This window comes from Podarcis liolepis (assembly GCF_965112155.1).
Source record: "Podarcis liolepis genome assembly, chromosome: 3".
NCBI classification, from domain to species: domain Eukaryota; kingdom Metazoa; phylum Chordata; class Lepidosauria; order Squamata; family Lacertidae; genus Podarcis; species Podarcis liolepis.
This window is the reverse complement of record NC_139557.1, coordinates 67615928-67633768: the sequence shown is the minus strand read 5'-3', so window position 1 is coordinate 67633768 and position 17841 is coordinate 67615928. Positions and strand designations below refer to the sequence as shown.

General features: G+C 43.6%; 1 protein-coding gene across 12 annotated transcripts in view; it reads right to left on the bottom strand.

The window, feature by feature from the left end:
* Positions 1-17841, bottom strand: part of PLEKHG1 (pleckstrin homology and RhoGEF domain containing G1) — a 107182-nt gene that overhangs the window by 4948 nt on the left and 84393 nt on the right. For all 12 annotated transcript variants that reach the window (XR_014524371.1, XR_014524372.1, XR_014524373.1 and 9 more), the window contains 13 exons: positions 13840-13886; positions 13226-13376; positions 11612-11743; positions 9805-9987; positions 9556-9651; positions 8174-8260; positions 7572-7605; positions 5669-5764; positions 5128-5166; positions 4653-4675; positions 3492-3677; positions 2394-2510; positions 81-1770 (listed from right to left, as the gene is read on the bottom strand). Coding sequence is in view for 7 of the 12 variants with exons in the window: in XM_083496394.1 (XP_083352520.1) it covers positions 81-1770; positions 2394-2510; positions 3492-3677; positions 4653-4675; positions 5128-5166; positions 5669-5764; positions 7572-7605; positions 8174-8260; positions 9556-9651; positions 9805-9987; positions 11612-11743; positions 13226-13376; positions 13840-13886 (2881 nt within the window). In the remaining 5 variants the exon portion in view is untranslated. The remainder of the gene's footprint in view (positions 1-80; positions 1771-2393; positions 2511-3491; positions 3678-4652; positions 4676-5127; positions 5167-5668; positions 5765-7571; positions 7606-8173; positions 8261-9555; positions 9652-9804; positions 9988-11611; positions 11744-13225; positions 13377-13839; positions 13887-17841) is intronic.

Here is a 17841-nt window from a genome sequence, read left to right as displayed (position 1 = left end):
CTACCTGTGTGACCTCCTCCAAAGACATTCAAAGTATGTCTAGTAAGAATGGTTTTAAAACAACAACATTGTCCACATACCAATGGCTGGGCCTCCTTGTTTCTTCTCTTCCAAAATGGCTGCTAAGTCCTTGTGCCTTGATTTATGTTGCCGGCTCAAAAGTTGCTCTTGCTCTGGGCTTTTTACTTTCAAAAGCTGGTTTGCCTTCTTAATTTTTTGGCTGTACTGTCTTGCCATAGTGAAGACCCGGTTCTTTGTTTTATCCACAGCATCCAGTTCATTGTCAGTACTTTCTGCATTTGCACTGCACAGAATACTACTGGCAGTTTCATAAAGACTATCTACAAAAGCTCTCTCATTGGAGAGGGAAGATCTGTTGAGACTCATCAAGGAATTTGCTCTGCATGGTGTTTCCTTACATAGCGATGCTTCCTCCTCGAATCTGAGGTTGGCTTCACTCAACCTGGCAACTTTGTTGGGCAAAGCTTTTGGGAAAACAGGTGTTTTTGGCAGTGAGAGAGGGGGGAGTGAATATCCCACATCTTTATTTAACTCACAAGTAGTTCTAGTAGGAGTGTTGTTGTCTATGTCATCTTTGCAAACAGGAAAAGCTGCAAGGACATGGTCTCTCGTCTTTTCCTCATTCTTCTTGATGTAATTCTCCAGGTCATTCCAGATTTCATCCACTTCCTCAGATAACTTGTCCGCAGCAGATTTGTGAGAGTGTGAATCAGAGTTTGATGAGCTATCCACTAAGCTCAAATAATCATGATCTAATGGAACACAATGATAGGGATTTTCATCTTCACTGAAATGGAGGCTTTCTTCAGAAACAAACTGCCGCAGGTGGTCACAGCATGCAAAATCTGTTTCCAGACCCAGAAAACTCCTCTTTTTGGAACACTTAAGGCGATCACATTTGAAATTTGTCAGTGATTGCTCTGGGAGGACTATGGTATCATAGATATTTTCCTCACTGATCCTTAGATCATGAGAGCTTACAGGTGGAGTTCCTCTCCTGGGAGTAGTTTCATTTCTGCTGGTAGAAATAGAGGTCCTGCTTTGAGGTGCCTGTCTTTTATTGAAAGCAATGTCTTGGTCTTGAGCCTCATAGAGCGAGTCTCTAGCTGACCCTTGTGGAGCACGGTCAGATGCTTCCCTCCGAGTGAGACCCATTAGTTTCAAATCTTCAAAACTTATATTGTCATAGACATGATCTATGTCATCAATAGTCAGTTCTTCTGAAGATTCTAGGTACACCTGCAGATTGTCCATGTCACTCCTGGAACTTTTTATTTCATTCCAAGTAGCATTCTGACCAAGGTCATTTTTTCTGTATCTTGAACCAGACGGAGAAGTTTTACTTTCCCCAGCACTGCTGGCCCGCCTCACAATTCTGTGAGAGTTAGAGCTAGAAATGTCCCTTTGATGAGCTAGCCCTACGTGCCAGCTGCAAGGGCGGCCTGAAGGCTCTCTCTCTTCACAGCCAATGGAAACCAAGTTGGATGTAGATTCTGACGGTACAAACATCTGATAATCATCTTCGTCCTCTGTGTTCTCTTGCGGGGGGCGTCTGCTTGGGAACAGGGCTTGCCGAATCTGGTGGTCTGTCCAGATGTTTCTCACTGCATCTGTTCTGCCCAAAATATTCGCCATAAATGAGCTGTTTTGTGGTGCAAACTGCCGAGATGAATGACCACCTCCACTGCAGGAAAATGAAAACTTTGCGTTGACCTGGGAAGGTGCTTCATTTGCAGGCTCCTTTGCATTCTATGAAGTTTTGAAACAGAGCACACTATTAGTCTATGATCTAACTAACATGCAGAATCATAATCACATATAAGAGGAGGGCAAACTTTACTGAAGTTGAGAGTCTTATTTCCTTGAGGGAAACTGGCTAGGTGCTACATACTGGTGCTGGACAGAAACAAGACAAAAAGTGGGTGTGGACACCTCTTTTCCTTCTCTTTCTGCCTTTAATCCTCCCCCCTTCATCATCCATTCATCTCTCACACAAACCCCATGCACAAACACATACTCCATTCATCAACCATCCATTCTGCCTCTCATATACCCTAGCCATTCACAAGCATTTGTCTGCAGGCCCCTCCAGATGGTTCAGAACACCCAGGAGCCTCTGGGTTCCGTAGGCTACAATCTGGAACAGACACACAAATGAGTAAGTCCCTTTGAACACAGTCAGTGGGATTTACTCGCAAGAAACCAGGGATAGGGGTGCACTGCATTTTTTTCCTGGCTTTTTAAAAGCAAAATTTGAATGCTCCTTTCCTTAAAACCTCCTTTGAAAGGCCTGCAAAAGAAGACATTTTATTTCACACCAGGAATACATTAAGTCGACAAATTATACTACTACTTTTCCATAAAGACTGTACCTGAATTTCACATTTACTGAGATTAACACTTCTTCGTTTCTCAAAATTTTCAGCAACTTGACTGTTTAACCTTTTGCGGCCTCCCTTTGGTTTCTGCTGGGAATTTTGTTGTGTGGTCTGTAGAAAACAGAAGGGTTACAGTATGACACATAATCCTTTACACAGAAAGGCCTTCAGCCAGAGCCAAGTCTCAGAAATGTCAAATGTTCGACAAGATACTGCATTATTACAGTGGAAAGGACTCTCTGGTGGGGCCTCCTAAGCTGACAGAGGTCAGCAAAAGGCAGTGTGCTAACACAAAATGTTTTTGACAAAGGACATATATTTTGCTTGTTGCAGGGTAGATGGTGGGCTCCAGGAAGAGTATTCTGTAAGATTGATATGGTTGCTTTCTGATTGATATGGTAGCTGTGATGCCATCATCCTGAAACCACGAAGTTTTGGGTGGTGGTATTTTCCTCTCAAATAAATGTACAACTGCTAGGAACATATGCAAGTCTTGTTACAAGCTCAGAAAGGCTGCCTGAGCACAGACAGGGAAAAGAAGAATGGCCCTTGGCCTCTAGAAATTTCCACAAAAAATGTAACGGAGTATTACTATTTTTCAAAATAATATTATTATTTTAAAATAATAATCATGTAAAAATATTTTGTACACATATACACAAGTGGTGTATATTGTGTATAAATATACACATGCAATATTTTTTTTCAGTATGAGGAAGGCACTGCAAAGGGAAGATGATGTCCCCTTTTCTCTCCTGGCATGAAAATTCATTCTCTCTCTCTCTCTCTCTCTCTCTCTCTCTCTCTCTCTCTTTCTCTGTATGCATTTCTAAATGTGTTTATCTAAACAAGTGATTTAAAAATGCTTTTTAAACAACAACAACAACAACAGAAAACTGCATCACAAAATTTGGGGAAATGAAAATCCAAATAATCATTACATTCCAATCTGGGAAGTGTGGATCAGGTAGGTTTGCATTGGAATTAACAGAAATAAATCCTTCAAGCACTAGTAATTCTCATCCTTTATGTACCCATATCTGACACACACCCTACTATTCATCTTTCCATTTCACAAAGCAAGTTGGCTACCTGTTCAGTCTCTTCTTCATCGTCAGCATCAGTCTGATCCATAACACCAGTGAGGGCATTATCCTCTTGGTCGCTACTATAGGCCACTTCATTGGAGTCCAGTCCTTTGTGATTCAGTGAAAACTTTTTCCTAGGACTGAGGAGGGCTTCAGCCTGAGATAGCAGGGCTCCTTCAATACTGATCCGCTTGGAAGGAAAATATATATTTATATGAAGCACCGGGTCCCATCCTTCTCATTTTAAAGCTATAGCTAGATCAGCAGCTATTCTGATGTGGGTGTGTAGCACATTCACAGATATATACACATATGCATCTACATAAACATGCAAATATATGCATATATAAATGTGCACATACAAGCCACACATCATGTATTTGGTCTCTTTTTAAATCATCTCTCACATAGCTTTTATTTCTCAGTAGTAGACACACACATCCTTCTATATGTGGCTTAATATCAGAACACGGAGCAGTAAAGGGGAAGTGAAATGACCACGAGTTTAGTGCAGAAGTGGGGATATTGCTGCCTTCCAGATGTTGTTGGGCTCCTGTTCCCATCAGCCACAGCCAATGGTCAAGAATGCTGGGAGCTGTAGTCCAGCAACATCTGGAGAACCATAGGTGGTCAATTTATGGCTTAGAGGAATCAAGAGAGTATGTGGTAGGCAGCACTACTTAGTCTCTTTGGTCTCTTTCCCCATCCTTTGTTATGTTCCAAAACTACCTTACCATGACACCCAGCGGGCAACAGAGCTGGGATACCATTGAGGGGGGCAAAACGGGAGACAGACATGTTTGACGCATGGCACATCAAGTTATTGCATAGCTGTATTCATTTCAGTGGCGACTGCACAGGAGATCTTCCAGGCGGATTATTTGCATGTTATGGTTTGGAGAGGTGGGGGAATATTCAGATTTCCTGCCTCAGGTATAAAATGCTGTATGCCAAACCCGAGCTTATTGTTTGCAGTTGTGCAGAACTGGAGGTAAAGAAGGGTAAGACCATGACAGCCACTAGGTGGCAGGCATGGATAACAATTGTAAGTGGAAAAAGGAAAACAAACTGTTCTGAAGTTATAAGAAGTATTCAGTACTTCAAATCTAACTTTTCCAAAAATCACTTTCAAGCTACTGGGGGTGAGGAGAATGATATGGCTTACCTTTTTTGTGTCTGGATCCATGTCTAAAATTATTAGTGGGAAACAAAAAAACAAAACAATCCTAAGTATCACTTAGTAAAAAATTATGTTCCGCATTTGTGGAAAACAGGTTTAAGTCTAAAACACCTGTTGACTTTAAAATGGAAATTATAAACCAAAGTACTGTGTTTAACATGGGCCCCATCAATAGATAAGGCAAGCATGCTTGAACATTTTTGTAATAAATTTATCCCATGTGAAAAACTCCCCCTGCATTCAAAACTGAAAGGTTTGCCTGCTGATTTTGAAGTTTGTTATTTTTGTTTGTCAGATATTTAACAAATTTCTTCCCTGACAAGAGATTGAACACGACTCTTCCCCAGGACAACTGGGTTTTGTTTTGTTATTTACATAGATTTAATCGAACACTTAAAGGTGCCACATGATTTGTAATACTTAATGCATAATATCACATACAGGACGCATTGTAACTCACCACTTGGCTTGATGATTTTATGGGCTCTGGATGAAGGTTCTGCGGGAAAAACACATGTGCTTTTGTTTAAAATGTTTATGCTGTCTCCTGATTTAAACAATATTATAAAAAAGTATCCTAAATAAACCCAACTACAACCAACAGCAGCCAAAAGAGAAACAGTAACACCCCAGAAAAACTTAGTGGACTGCCCTGTACTTCGATTTTACACCAAATTATATGTGTTAGTCAGTGCCAGGCAAAGAAGTTCTCAAAACAGGGATGGAGAACATGTGGCCTCCAGATGTTGTTGAACTTCAACTCCCATCAGCTCCAGCCAGCATGGCCAATGGTCAGGAATGATGGGTGCTGTAGTTTGCTAACATCTGGTGGACCACAGTTTCCCTACCTCTTCCATAGGGGTTGGTGCTGCTACTGAAAAGGCACAGCACAACTCACCACATTTCTGATGGTGGGGGACCAGGAAGTACAAGGACCTTTTCAGATGACTCGACTGTAAAAGAATGTTCCTATAGGAAACCACAACAAAATATTTTATTACCTGACTTCCTTCTCACCCTCTGTGGGGCGATTCCTTCTTTAGAATTACTCGATGCTTTCATTTCTCCTTCTGGGCTATAATGGAATCCTGGGTGATCTATAAAGAAATTAGGGAAACAATATGTAAGTCTGACTTCATACATCAGGTGAGCTTTTGGAGAAGACTTTATGATTACAGCATTACATTTCTCAAGGCTTCGTCACAAAGAAAACCTAGAATAGGACAATGCAGGGAGAAGCAGGCTTGGTTTTAAAGGCTGGAGCAGGCATAGGCAAACTTGGCCCTCCAGATGTTTTTGGGACTACAAGTCCCATCAACCCCAGCTAACAGGACCAGTGGTCAGGGATGATGGGAATTGTAGTCCAAAAACATCTGGAGGAACGAGTTTGCCTATGCCTGGGCTGGAGTCACCTAGGAACAATTTGAGAATGCCCCCTGATTGTTCCCAAGGATACTTTTCAGTTTTATTTCATATTAGTGAATGGCTTTGAGAGGGATGCTTGGGAAATGTCTTGGGTAGCAACATATAAGCTATGTAAATGTCTTTCACTCCACACACAATTTTGGAGAAGACATTCTGCATGCATAATAGCAGTCCCCTGGAAGGGTGATATTAAAAATGAATTGAAAAGACAACATAGTTCACCATTAATTATTTAATGTGCTCTTATTAAGAATCTCAAAACACAAGGTGATGTACGAGCTGGCAAAACTTTCCTAAGCAGAAAACTTTGATCCTGCTTGTGGTTGCCAATCTTTTATATAAGGGAAATAGAGAGTCACACTGAACAACACTGTTGCCAAAACCAGTTGTTGTTTAGTCATCTTAGTCGTGATCGAGTCTCCGTGGCCTCATGAACCAGAGCATGCCTTGGAAACTCTCACCTCCTTCTCAAAGCTTCTCCTTTTTTATGTCCATGGAGTTCTCTTGGCAAAATACTGGAGTGGTTTCCCAGTTCCTTCTCGAGGTGGATCACTTTTAGTCTAAACTCTTGGCTATGACCTGTCTGTCTTGGGTGGCCCTGCACGGCATAGCTCATAGCTTCTCTGAGTTATTCAAGCCCCTTCGTCAAGACAAGGCAGTGATCCATGAAGGGGCCAAAACCAGTACACAACCCTAAAACTGGGGTGGCTTAGCTCTATGACAGAGGGAGAAACTGCCTCACTTTGTAGAATTCTCCCCAACAAGGAGTATAAAAGCTCTTCATAAATACACACGGATGTAGAACATCGCCTATCATATATTTTTGCTAGTTCTTAATAAAGTTCAAAAATGAATAGGCTATATATTATATAATCTTACTGAAATTCCTTACGAAGTCAGGTGACAACTTCAAAGGGTCAGGTGACTGACATTGATAGTGTGCTTTCAAAGGGACTTGCTGTAATCACCAATCAGCCAATGGGGAACTGCCTAGCAGAGTCAATCCCACTGGGGCTCACCGGCAGCACCAATCATCCAAACACTATTGCTGTTCTGCAGCCGTGTCTGAAAATATTTAATTAACTGCTACTAGAAAAGATTCTCTGTTTGGGGTCCTGTAAACCGTGGTGGTAGCAGCAACTTTTCCTGAGTGTGTGTCATGTACATTCTCAGTAATCCTTATAAGAATTCTGTAAAATAGGCCAGCAATATTATTCTCATGTTAGAGATTTGAGTTTAGACACTGTGACACATGGAAGTTTGAGTTTGTGGCTAGTGTATCTACCTTACTGAAACAAATTGTACAAGAGGGAAAGTATCTAAAAGTCTCACCCACGTTCTTATTCAAAAGCTCTGAGCCAGAACCAGAAAACATTGTGACAGCTAAGATTAATGCATCCAGTTGTCTATTACATATTTTCCAGAGTTTTTTAATTAAAAAATATATGCAAATGAATAGTTATATGCAAATATACTTACAGATAGCATCCATTTCAAGAATTGCTTGCTTGGCCTGAAAAAACAAAAACAAATATTTTGCATAAACCATATGAACTTGCTTAATACCTCAGGTCAGCAATAGTCCTTCCCCCAGACTCTGGGTCCTTGGCTGGTGCACCACCACACCAAACCTTCTAAAACCTGAAAGGCAACATTGGTTTCAAAACTGTCCTGATTCAAGTGAACTTGGTGGAATGCAATTCATGTGCTGTTATCATAATGTGGCTACCCAGATGCATCTATCACAGAAGACTAAAATACACATATTTTATTTTTAACATATCCACACTCTTAAAAAGGCACCAAGCAAAAAAGTTCATTTTTTAATCAGGCCTTTGGTTGATCTGATAGACATCCTATGCATTATTATTATTATTAATAATAATAAATGTGTGGGGTGTTATTGGGTTGTTGTTTCTAGTTCGATTATATATTTTGTGGTTTTATATTTTGATTTTGCTCTGTGAACTGCCCTGAGACCTCCGTATATAGGGCGGTATATAAATTCAATCAATCAATCAATCAATCAATCAATCAATAGAAATACAAAAAAACAAATAAGGCAGTTGTTAATATTTTACCTTAGCTGGGATTTTGGCAGGGTGGTTTTCAAGAATTAATCTCTTCAAGTGAAGAATCCAAAGGCGCTTATCTTGCTGTGATTTGGCCTGTTACAAGTTGCAAGAATGCAATGAGTTATAGCTAGACATGAAGGAGTGTAGGTAACACCAGACAATAAATTTAGCAGAGTCAAGGGTTGAGCGTGAAGAAGGCTCTGACTTCCAGTGGAGAGATGTGGAATCTGTTGCCATCCCCATCATCTCTAGCCATGCTGCCTGAAGGGGGCTGAGAGTTCAGCAAAATCTGAGAGAGTCATGTCTTAGCTCCAGTACATCCTTCTATGGCCATCAGAATAAAATACTTTTAGTATATTTCTGAATATTATTCTATGTCTGGTAGCTGACAACAATTTATAAAACCAAATTTAATTATTTAACACAATTGGTAACTAACATGAAAAGCTGAACACCACAGGCTGTAATAGTGCCTTGTGTGTCTGCATGCCCTAGTTTCCTTGTCTTTCCCCCTCTATGAGGTTATCATGTTGCTCCTGTGCAGATTAGTGGTTTGGGCAGGATAAGAATTACTTCTGCATAACCAGTATAACACGCTGTGTGGTGCAGGGCAGGCTGGGTTGCTTGTTCCTGAAGAGATTTGCTAGAATGGGAAGCAGGCACTGTTTCTATATATATGTGTATCTATTCACCCACAAAACTCATCCCATTAGTCATTTTATTTTCCAAGTCACAGTAATGTTCATTGACCTCACTATACTTTTCTAAAATTGACCTGTGGTTTCTTCCTCCAAGAATTAACCAAGATCAGAATTGAGGCATACTGTTCAAAATTCAGTGAAATAAAGGGTTTCAAAAATATTATTATCAGTTTCAGGCAGACATGTCTAATACTTGTCTAATTCTCAAAGTGCAAAGATGAAACAGAAGCTGAGGGCCAAACTAGATGTGCACTTAAATAGGTAGAATGCAGTTACATCTTTGTTTTTTCCTCCATTAATTACAGGGGCTAGGGAGTCCAGCTGGATGGAAGATCATAGAGATCCTAATGAAAACCATTCCTCTCTCCCAACCTTAGGAAAAATTCCCCATTGGTGCAACATTTTTAAGTGCATGTCCAGTTTGCCCCTTAGGGTATTAAAAGCAGTTCCTGTTCCCACTGCATGAGTGCATTAATTTGGGATTGTATTGCTCTCTAAAAGGAAGGGGGCAATTGGATAGAATGAGATCATAGGAAATAGGGCCTGGTTTTCCTGCACAAACCTGGAAGTGAAATACTATCTACATGGTGCAAACTTCAGTTACAATACATAGGATACAAATCAGGAAAATTATATCCTTAATAACATGTTTCAGAATGCATTCAGTATGTTATGGCTTTTAAATACCTGAACAGTATGTTGCATCTTGGGATTTTTGTAATGGAAGACACTAAAGCTCAGAGGCTCCTTTGGTATGATTTCCACTAGCATGAGATTGCCACACTGCAACACAGAGAAAGGCTTGTCAGAGGAAGATCTTGTGCACAGAATGGGTACTTATATTTTGGACATTTTGAAATAGACCATTTCCTCTCCTTTGCAGCCCTTGGGCTGCTTGTTCCCTCCTCCTCCTCCTGCAAGTACAAACAGACCTACCAAGATATGAGCTTTGTAGGTGAAAGTCTCTTCCCTCTTCTTCGTAATGAGCAGCAGCTTGTCAAAGAGGAACAGAGTGCGCTCATTTTTGGCTCTCTGGATGCGGAATGTTCCTTCCAAAACCAACTCGCCGTAACTAGCAAGGTCCGGTCCCTTCCAGTTAGTGAGTAAGCTTTGTATCTCCTGAAAAAAAGGGAGGAGGGTGGGATAATAAAGCAAGCACTTTAAAAACACAACATTGGGAAATATCACATGGCAAGTGCTGTGTAATGAAGCCACTATCATGTTCCTCATCTCTAGTCAACAGTGTGAAAAAGCATTGCTTCTACCTCAGGGATGACTAACCAAGGGCCACATTCTCTGTTGACCTACCTTTCAAGGGCCACACCCTAGCAGTGGGCATGGCCAAAGTGGGCATAACCATTTCACATTTGCTCTCCCTCATACACACATATGCACCACCACACATACAGGGAGAGCTCAGGACAGCAGAAATGGCAGCAGAACCACCACAGGAATTGTGATGCAAAGCTGGTCCTTAGACCAGGAGGCAGGCCTCCATGTAGTTTCAGAACCCTAATGCAGCTTATGACCATTTGCATGGATGTGTGTGGATCAGGTCCCCAGACAGAGAGTTTGCCTCTCCTGTTCTACATGAACAGAAATACTACAGCTGTCTCACGGTGCGTTGCGGCATACAGGCATTTGTCATATGATAGGCAAACAGAAATCTATTTCTAAATGTCAGAGTTGGCAGATGTGTATTTTATGACACGCAGCCAATTTGCACTGCACTGTTGTCTGATTATCTTACATGGTCCCCTAGAGAAGATGCATGAGAGAAGGCTGGCACAAGGAGAGTTCTTAGCAAGCCATAAGGTTGGACACTAGAGGGATAGATGGGCCACTATATGGGAAAGAATAGGAAGAAGGGGAGGGTGTTTTATAATGGTGCAAGATGTGAGAAACAACTTATGTGATCAAAGGGTCTTTGAAGTACACAAGAAGTGGAAAGGACTAGCTACTTTTCCAGGCAGCCTGCAATTGTATACTTCCTGTTAACCTACTGCAAGTTTGCATATGGTTGCTCTTTGAATTCACATTAGTCCTTGCAGTATCTTTAGTTACATTATCAATGCAAGATGTATGCCTGAAACTCACAAAGCTTAACCACAGCAATGTAAATTATATTCATTAGAGTCTCAGATATCATAGAAGCTCACCCAAATTAAGAGTTGCATTGCTTATGTGAATGGATTCACCTATAGGATTTCTTCAAATAAGCAGAAGTCAATATGACATCTGAACCAATCCACAACTTGGAAATATGCATTTGTGAGATGTTTTGGGCAGTCATAAGCCATGTAAACAAGTTTTTAAGACTACAAATGAATCACTGACCGCAAAGAACCTGGGTGGGTGTACAAGCAAAACTTCATCTTCTGACAGAGAAGGAAGATTTACATTTGGGTTCTGATCTCTCCAAAGAAAGCTTGCAAGCACAATTGTGTCTTTTGTACATTCCACAGACACAGATTTCAGAAGAACCTCTCGAGCACACTTTGAAGGTACTTTCACATGTAACAGATAACACATCTCCCAATATTAATTGGGAGTTGCCATGGTTGAGTGTGATGCTTTAAAATATAGGAAGATCAAATTCAACATATATGAAAAGATGTTGTTATTGTTAGCATGCACAGGAAAGCAAAACCATAGCCATTTAGAATGCTGGTGCCCAATCTACATAAACCAAAAACCAGATAGAAAGATAAAAACTACTAATATGGAAAACTTGTCAACCCACCTGCAGCCTGACAGCATGTTCATGTTTCCTCTTCATGTCGTTAATATGCCATGCCACTCTCTGCATCGTATCTATGGCTTCTAAAACCACATCATAACCTTCAGTGTCCTTGTCAAGGTGGTTTTCTATCTCCTAGTAAATAAGCCAATGAAGAGGGAACTATTTACAACTCCTAGAGGTCTGCAAAAATGTTTTGATGGTAAACTACGGTTAATAATCTGACACTTATCCTCTCCCAACTGCAGCTCACGTCTTTTGTCTCTACAGCAGAGTTCCCTGGTCTATAAAATATGCAGCACAGAACCCCTTATCCTGCATGCGGGAGATTTTCCTTCAGCCCCATTTTCCCACTGATAGCCACCTCCATTGTATATGTCTCTTTTCCCTTTTTCCAAACCCCTCTTGATTCCAGGATCCTGATAATGTAAAGGCACTGTGTTATACTGGGATGGAGATAGAAAAGTTGGATGAGACTGGCATATCCTCTGCTAACAACAAGCACATACAATTTGTGACTGATCAAGCCCACCAGATACATATTGTGGCATACCAGGTGTGTGACATTCTGGCCATTTTTGAAGTCTCCAACAAGCTGCAAAAAATAGGCGGCTTGCTGAGCCTTTGATGGGCTGCCCTAAATGGCTAGTGGATTGTGTTTGATTTCATGAGCCATAAGTAATATAGGCATCCTTACAGCAACGGCATTACTCTGCTGCGTTATAGTAGCAGCTACATAAGCAGAATTTATTAGCATTCAATAAGAGAAATGAGTCAGTCATTCAATATGCTTTCTTGCCTCTACTTTTGGCTACAGAACCTCAGTTTGATAATTACATCCGAGCATTAGACTTAGGCAGACACGACAAATTAAAATTTCTGGACTCTGAAATGTAGTTATGGGTATAATCTCCTAATTGAAAGCACATGATAACCATTAAAAAGAAACCAGATTTCTGAAAATGTTGTTAAAATCATGGGAAAGAAAGGAAGAGATATGTACTTTCTCTACCACCATGCATGCATGCAAAAAAGGGGGGAAACCCTTTTTGTTGGGCTTAGATGACTTCATACAGGCCCACCCTCCTCACCAGCTGCCCTTGTCTGGAATTGAAACGGCACTTTTAAACACACCAGCTAGTGCAAGAGCCCCAATGAGCACAGTATGTAAAGATGTACAGGACTGCACTCTTTTTATGAAAATATGTATAGGTCTGTACTGCATGTTTTCTGAAGAAGCTGCAGCATCAGGGAAGAAGCTGTTTGATGAGCACAGGAGGGGAGAAAAATGGAGAAAGGGGCAGGAAGGGTTGAAAATTGAACATCTGCAGAAGCCTAGCATGTCAGGGTGAAGGCTAGGTTACAGTACTTCTTTCAGGCATATGCGCTTTCATCAGAAAGTTTGTGCTTGCTTGTTTTTTGACTGCAGCACAAAAGCCTAGCTACACATTATATTATTTGCACTCTTCAGCAGGCCTCCTTCAAACTAGGCACTTTAATTTTGAATAAAGAGCAACTGCAGGGCCCAATGTGAAACACACCGCTGATCTGGACTGCCACCCCATGCCAGGTTCCCATTGACTATCCGAAGAGGAGGCACTTAAAATGACAACGTACGTGCAAAAGAAGGTGATACTTGAGTATCCGCTGAACAGGTTTTAAGAGGTAAGATCCTAAAGGCAGAGAATGTTGTAAAGCTTCTTGTCTCTCTCTGAAAAACTTGGCCAGGGACTTGTTCCTCATGCATTCGGTAAGTACAGCCACTGACCTGTAAAACAAATCAATAAAGCTCTCAGAATTATTATTATTTTTATCCTATATTATACAGAATTCCACAGCTTTGGATGCATGATAGGTCCTACAAGTGACTGCCTGCTTAGGATCAACTTCAAGCATTATGCATTTCTTGTGCCAGATAAACAGGAGTGTTATGTGAAGTTTACAAACTTGCGATTGCCATGCATGCATGCCACACAAGTAACAAGTCTTAGCATCCTACTTTCAGAATAACTGATTACCATGCAACATAATTAAAATAAGCATACAATTACTTGCTTGCATTTTCTAACGGGCAAGGAAGCATTCATCCTCTTTGCCTTACTAATATAATCCACAAACAGTAAAGCATACCGTTCGGATTAAATGTTAGTCTGAAGCATTAGGGTCACATTCTCTATTCACCACCTTTCAAATGATAAAGGGGAAAGAGCACAAAAATAAGGTAATCCTACCTTGGATAATTGGTGCAATACTGTGTGTATATGTGGAACTCTTCACTCTGAATATAAGGAAAAGGGGGGAAGCTGATTTAGTATACTGATTTTATTACAGCTCCCTAGAAATTCTGAAACCAACACTTATTTGAAAGCACTAAAAAAATCCCAACCTATTACAAAAAAAAATAAATTAAAAAATTACTCTTCCCTATTGATAGGCATGTAGTTCATTAGCTTTATTCCAGTCTGCATGTGAATTGAATTGGAAACTGATTTTTAAGTAAGTTTTTATTGTTGATGCTTTTATTACTTTTTAAATGAAATAAATGTGTGATCTAAAATGAACCAACAAAGCTGACTTGTGCCAGTTTTCCCTGCAGCCATTTCTTATTTGCTACAGGCAAGTATTGGTGCTATACAGAAGCTTATTAGAAAGTGTACATACAATGCCACCATTTGGGGTTTCCCCCCTGTATAATCTTCAGGAATAAGGAACAGGATTTCCCATTCCACACCTAATGTACTTTTCACTTAGTTCCAAACACAAGGAGCAGCGCCTGAAGACTCAAGAACAAAACAAAAACAGACTAATTCTGTAATTTCAGCAGTTCATAAGGTCTATTTCATGCAAACCATTTTGCTCTGCACCAACTTCAACATGGGATGTGGATGGTGCTGTGGTCTAAACCAGGCTTCCTCAACCTCGGCCCGCCAGATGTTTTTGGCCTACAACTCCCATGATCCCTAGCTAGCAGGACCAGTGGTCAGGGATGATGGGAACTGTAGTCTCAAAACATCTGGAGGGCCAAGGTTGAGGAAGCCTGGTCTAAACCACTGAGCCTCTTGGGCTTGCCAATCAGAAGGTCGGCAGTTTGAATCCCCACGACCGGTTGAGCTCCCGTTCCTCGGTCCCTGCTCCTGCCAACCTAGCAGTTCAAAAGCACATCAAACTGCAAGTAGATAAATAGGTACTGCTCCGGAGGGAAGGTAAATGGCATTTCCATGCACTGCTCTGGTTTTGCCGGAAGCGGCTTAGTCATGTTGGCCACATGACCCGGAAAAACTGTCTGCGGACAAACGCTGGCTCCCTCGGCATGTAAAGCGAGATGAGTGCCGCAACCCCAGAGTTATCTGCGACTGGACTTAAAACTGTCAGGGGTTCTTTACCTTTAACTTCAACATACATTCACATGCAAGTTCTGTTAAGTCGTGGGTTGACATAGCAGCCGGCACAGCGATTTCTTCAAGTAGCTCTTTATTGTGGTAAGCTGGAATAAAACTGACAGAGAACAGCTCAGCCGGCCTGTATTTATAGGCAGCCGGCTGTCAACATTGTAACCACCACAGCCCAGAGTTCCCGCCTAAAATAACTGCCGCGGACCTGAGTGAAAACTATCTACAGACCTGAGTGAAAACTATATACAGTATCCCCCTGTTGGCCCAGGGTGAAACTACACTACATAACACCCCTCCCCACCGAGATAAGGCGTTAGTTACAATCGTAATGGTTTCCTTATATACAGCACTATGCGTAATGGTTCAATTAGGCACAAAAGCATATCGGTTACATTTCCCATACTTAGACCAACAGTGATACCTGTCCAACAACATAGTCCTTTAAATGAGTTGGGCGCTTGGAAACTCTGCCAGACCGCCGGGGACTGGTAGCCAAGTCCGGAGGGCCACACAGTTCTCGCTGAGGCTGTGGTGCGACCCTAGGTGGCGTTGGAACCAACTCCCCTGGATCCGCTGCTGTGAGTGGAGCCTCCGCAAGTGGAGTGGTCTGAGTCTGTTCTGAAACGGCTTGGTTCGGCTCCACGCTGGCAGTTTGCGAGGGAGGTGTAGGTGGGGCCTCGCCATCTGTACGTGTCTCTTCTGGAGCCGCAAGCGCAGTTGGGGGCACCTCGGTAGTGTCCAAGTCCGCAACCCTGCGCCTAAGCTGGTCTATGTGCCGTCGCCACAAGCGTCCGTCTTCGAGTGCCACCTGGTACGAGCGAGGTCCAGTGACTCCCACTACTGTGGCTGGCACCCAAGGGATGTCCCCCACATAGTTCCGGGCAAAGACCTGGTTTCCTGGGACAAATGACCGTGGTGCGTTGGCACAGCCTGGGGGTTCAGCCACGGCAAAGTCTGGGTGTAGCCGGTCAAGCGGTGACCTGAGGCGGCGGCCCATAAGCAGTTCAGCAGGACTCCTCCCTGTGGCCGCATGAGGGGTGATGTGTTGCACGAACAAGTATTCGGCGACCCGCTCATGCCAGTCTCCCCGGTCCAGGCGCGCCAGTGCCTCTTTTGTCGAGCGCACCATTCTTTCCGCTTGTCCGTTGCTGGATGGATGAAAGGGTGCCGTTAGGGCATGGCGGATGCCCAGTCCCAAAAGATACCGCTCAAACGTGCCTGACGTGAACTGCGGTCCGTTGTCAGAGACAAGGACATCAGGACACCCATGCGTTGCAAACAGGCCTCGCAGCACCCGGATGACAGCTTCGGTAGTGGTGGAGGGCATCAGGGCGACCTCCAGCCATTTGGAATAGGCGTCCACCACTACCATAAAGGTCCGGCCGTGAAAGGGGCCAGCCAGATCGATGTGCACCCTCGACCAGGGTGTCTTTGGCGTCTCCCAGGTGTGTCCCTTAGCTGCCGGTGGTGCAGGCCTCGACTCCTGGCACGCTTGACAGGCGGACACCCAGGCAGTGATGGCATCGTCCATATTAGGCCACCAGACGTAACACCGAGCCAACGCCTTCATTTTGACAATTCCCGGGTGGCCAACGTGCAGAGCCTCCAGGACGCGCTGACGGAGTCCCTGGGGAATCACGACGCGGTCTCCCCACAGCAGGCAGCCGCGATGAGCTGAGAGTTCATGTTGTCTGGTTGCGAAGGGCTGGAACTCCGATGCAAAAGGCCCTTGTGGCCACCCCCTCCACACCCAGTTGAGCACCCGGCTGATGGTGCGATCCTGGGCAGATGCGGAGGCCACAGTGGCAGCCGATACAGGTGCTGCCGGAAGATCCTCAATCAGAAGGAGCGATGAAGCTGGAGCCGGGTCTTCCACAAATGCTGGAAGAGGGCAACGGCTGAGGGCGTCGGCATGGCCCATCGATTTCCCCGGGCGATGGATGAGCCGGTAGTGGTAGGCAGCCAGGAAAACAGTCCATTGCAGCATGCGTGGTGAGAGGACCGGTGGAGTTGGACGATCACCGGCGAGGAGGCCCAGGAGTGGCTTGTGGTCAGTGATGAGGTCAAAAGTCCTGCCATAGAGGTATTCATGGAACCTCTTCACTCCAGCCACAAGTGCCAATGCCTCCTTGTCGAGCTGGCTGTAATTCCGTTCCGTCGGAGATAGTGTCCTGGAAAAGTAGGCGAGCGGTGCTTCTCTTCCATCTGGAAAACGGTGACTAAGGACAGCACCGATGCCAAAAGGTGAGGCGTCGCAGGCAAGGACCAGCGGCCTGGATTCACTGTACTGTACCAGCACACTGTCTGAAGAAAGGAGAGCCTTGACCGCGTTGAAGGCCGCCGTCTCCCGATGACCCCAGGCCCAAGGCGTCTTAGTGCTAAGGAGTCGGTGAAGAGGCTCAGCCACTGTGGCTTTGTGGGGCAGGAACATGTTATAAAAGTTCAGCAGCCCCAGGAATGCCTGCAACTCCGTTTTGTTCTTTGGGGTGGGGGCCTGCTGGATAGCGCGGATCTTGGATGTGGTTGGATGAAGACCGGAGGCATCGATAAGATAGCCCAGGAACTCTACCTGTGGAACGGCGATCTGGCACTTCTCCCTCTTTACCTTGAGCCCGGCCTCCTGGAACCTGGTCAGCACGGCACGGAGGCGCTCGAACAGCTGCTGGTGTGAGTCTGCAGACACCAAGACGTCATCAAAATATGGTACCACGCCCGGAAGCCCTTGCAGGAGACGCTCCATAAGGCTTTGGAAGATGCCAGGAGCCACACTCACCCCGAACTGCAACCGGCGGCAACGGAATGCCCCCCGGTGGGTGACGATCGTCTGGGCTTCAGCAGTGG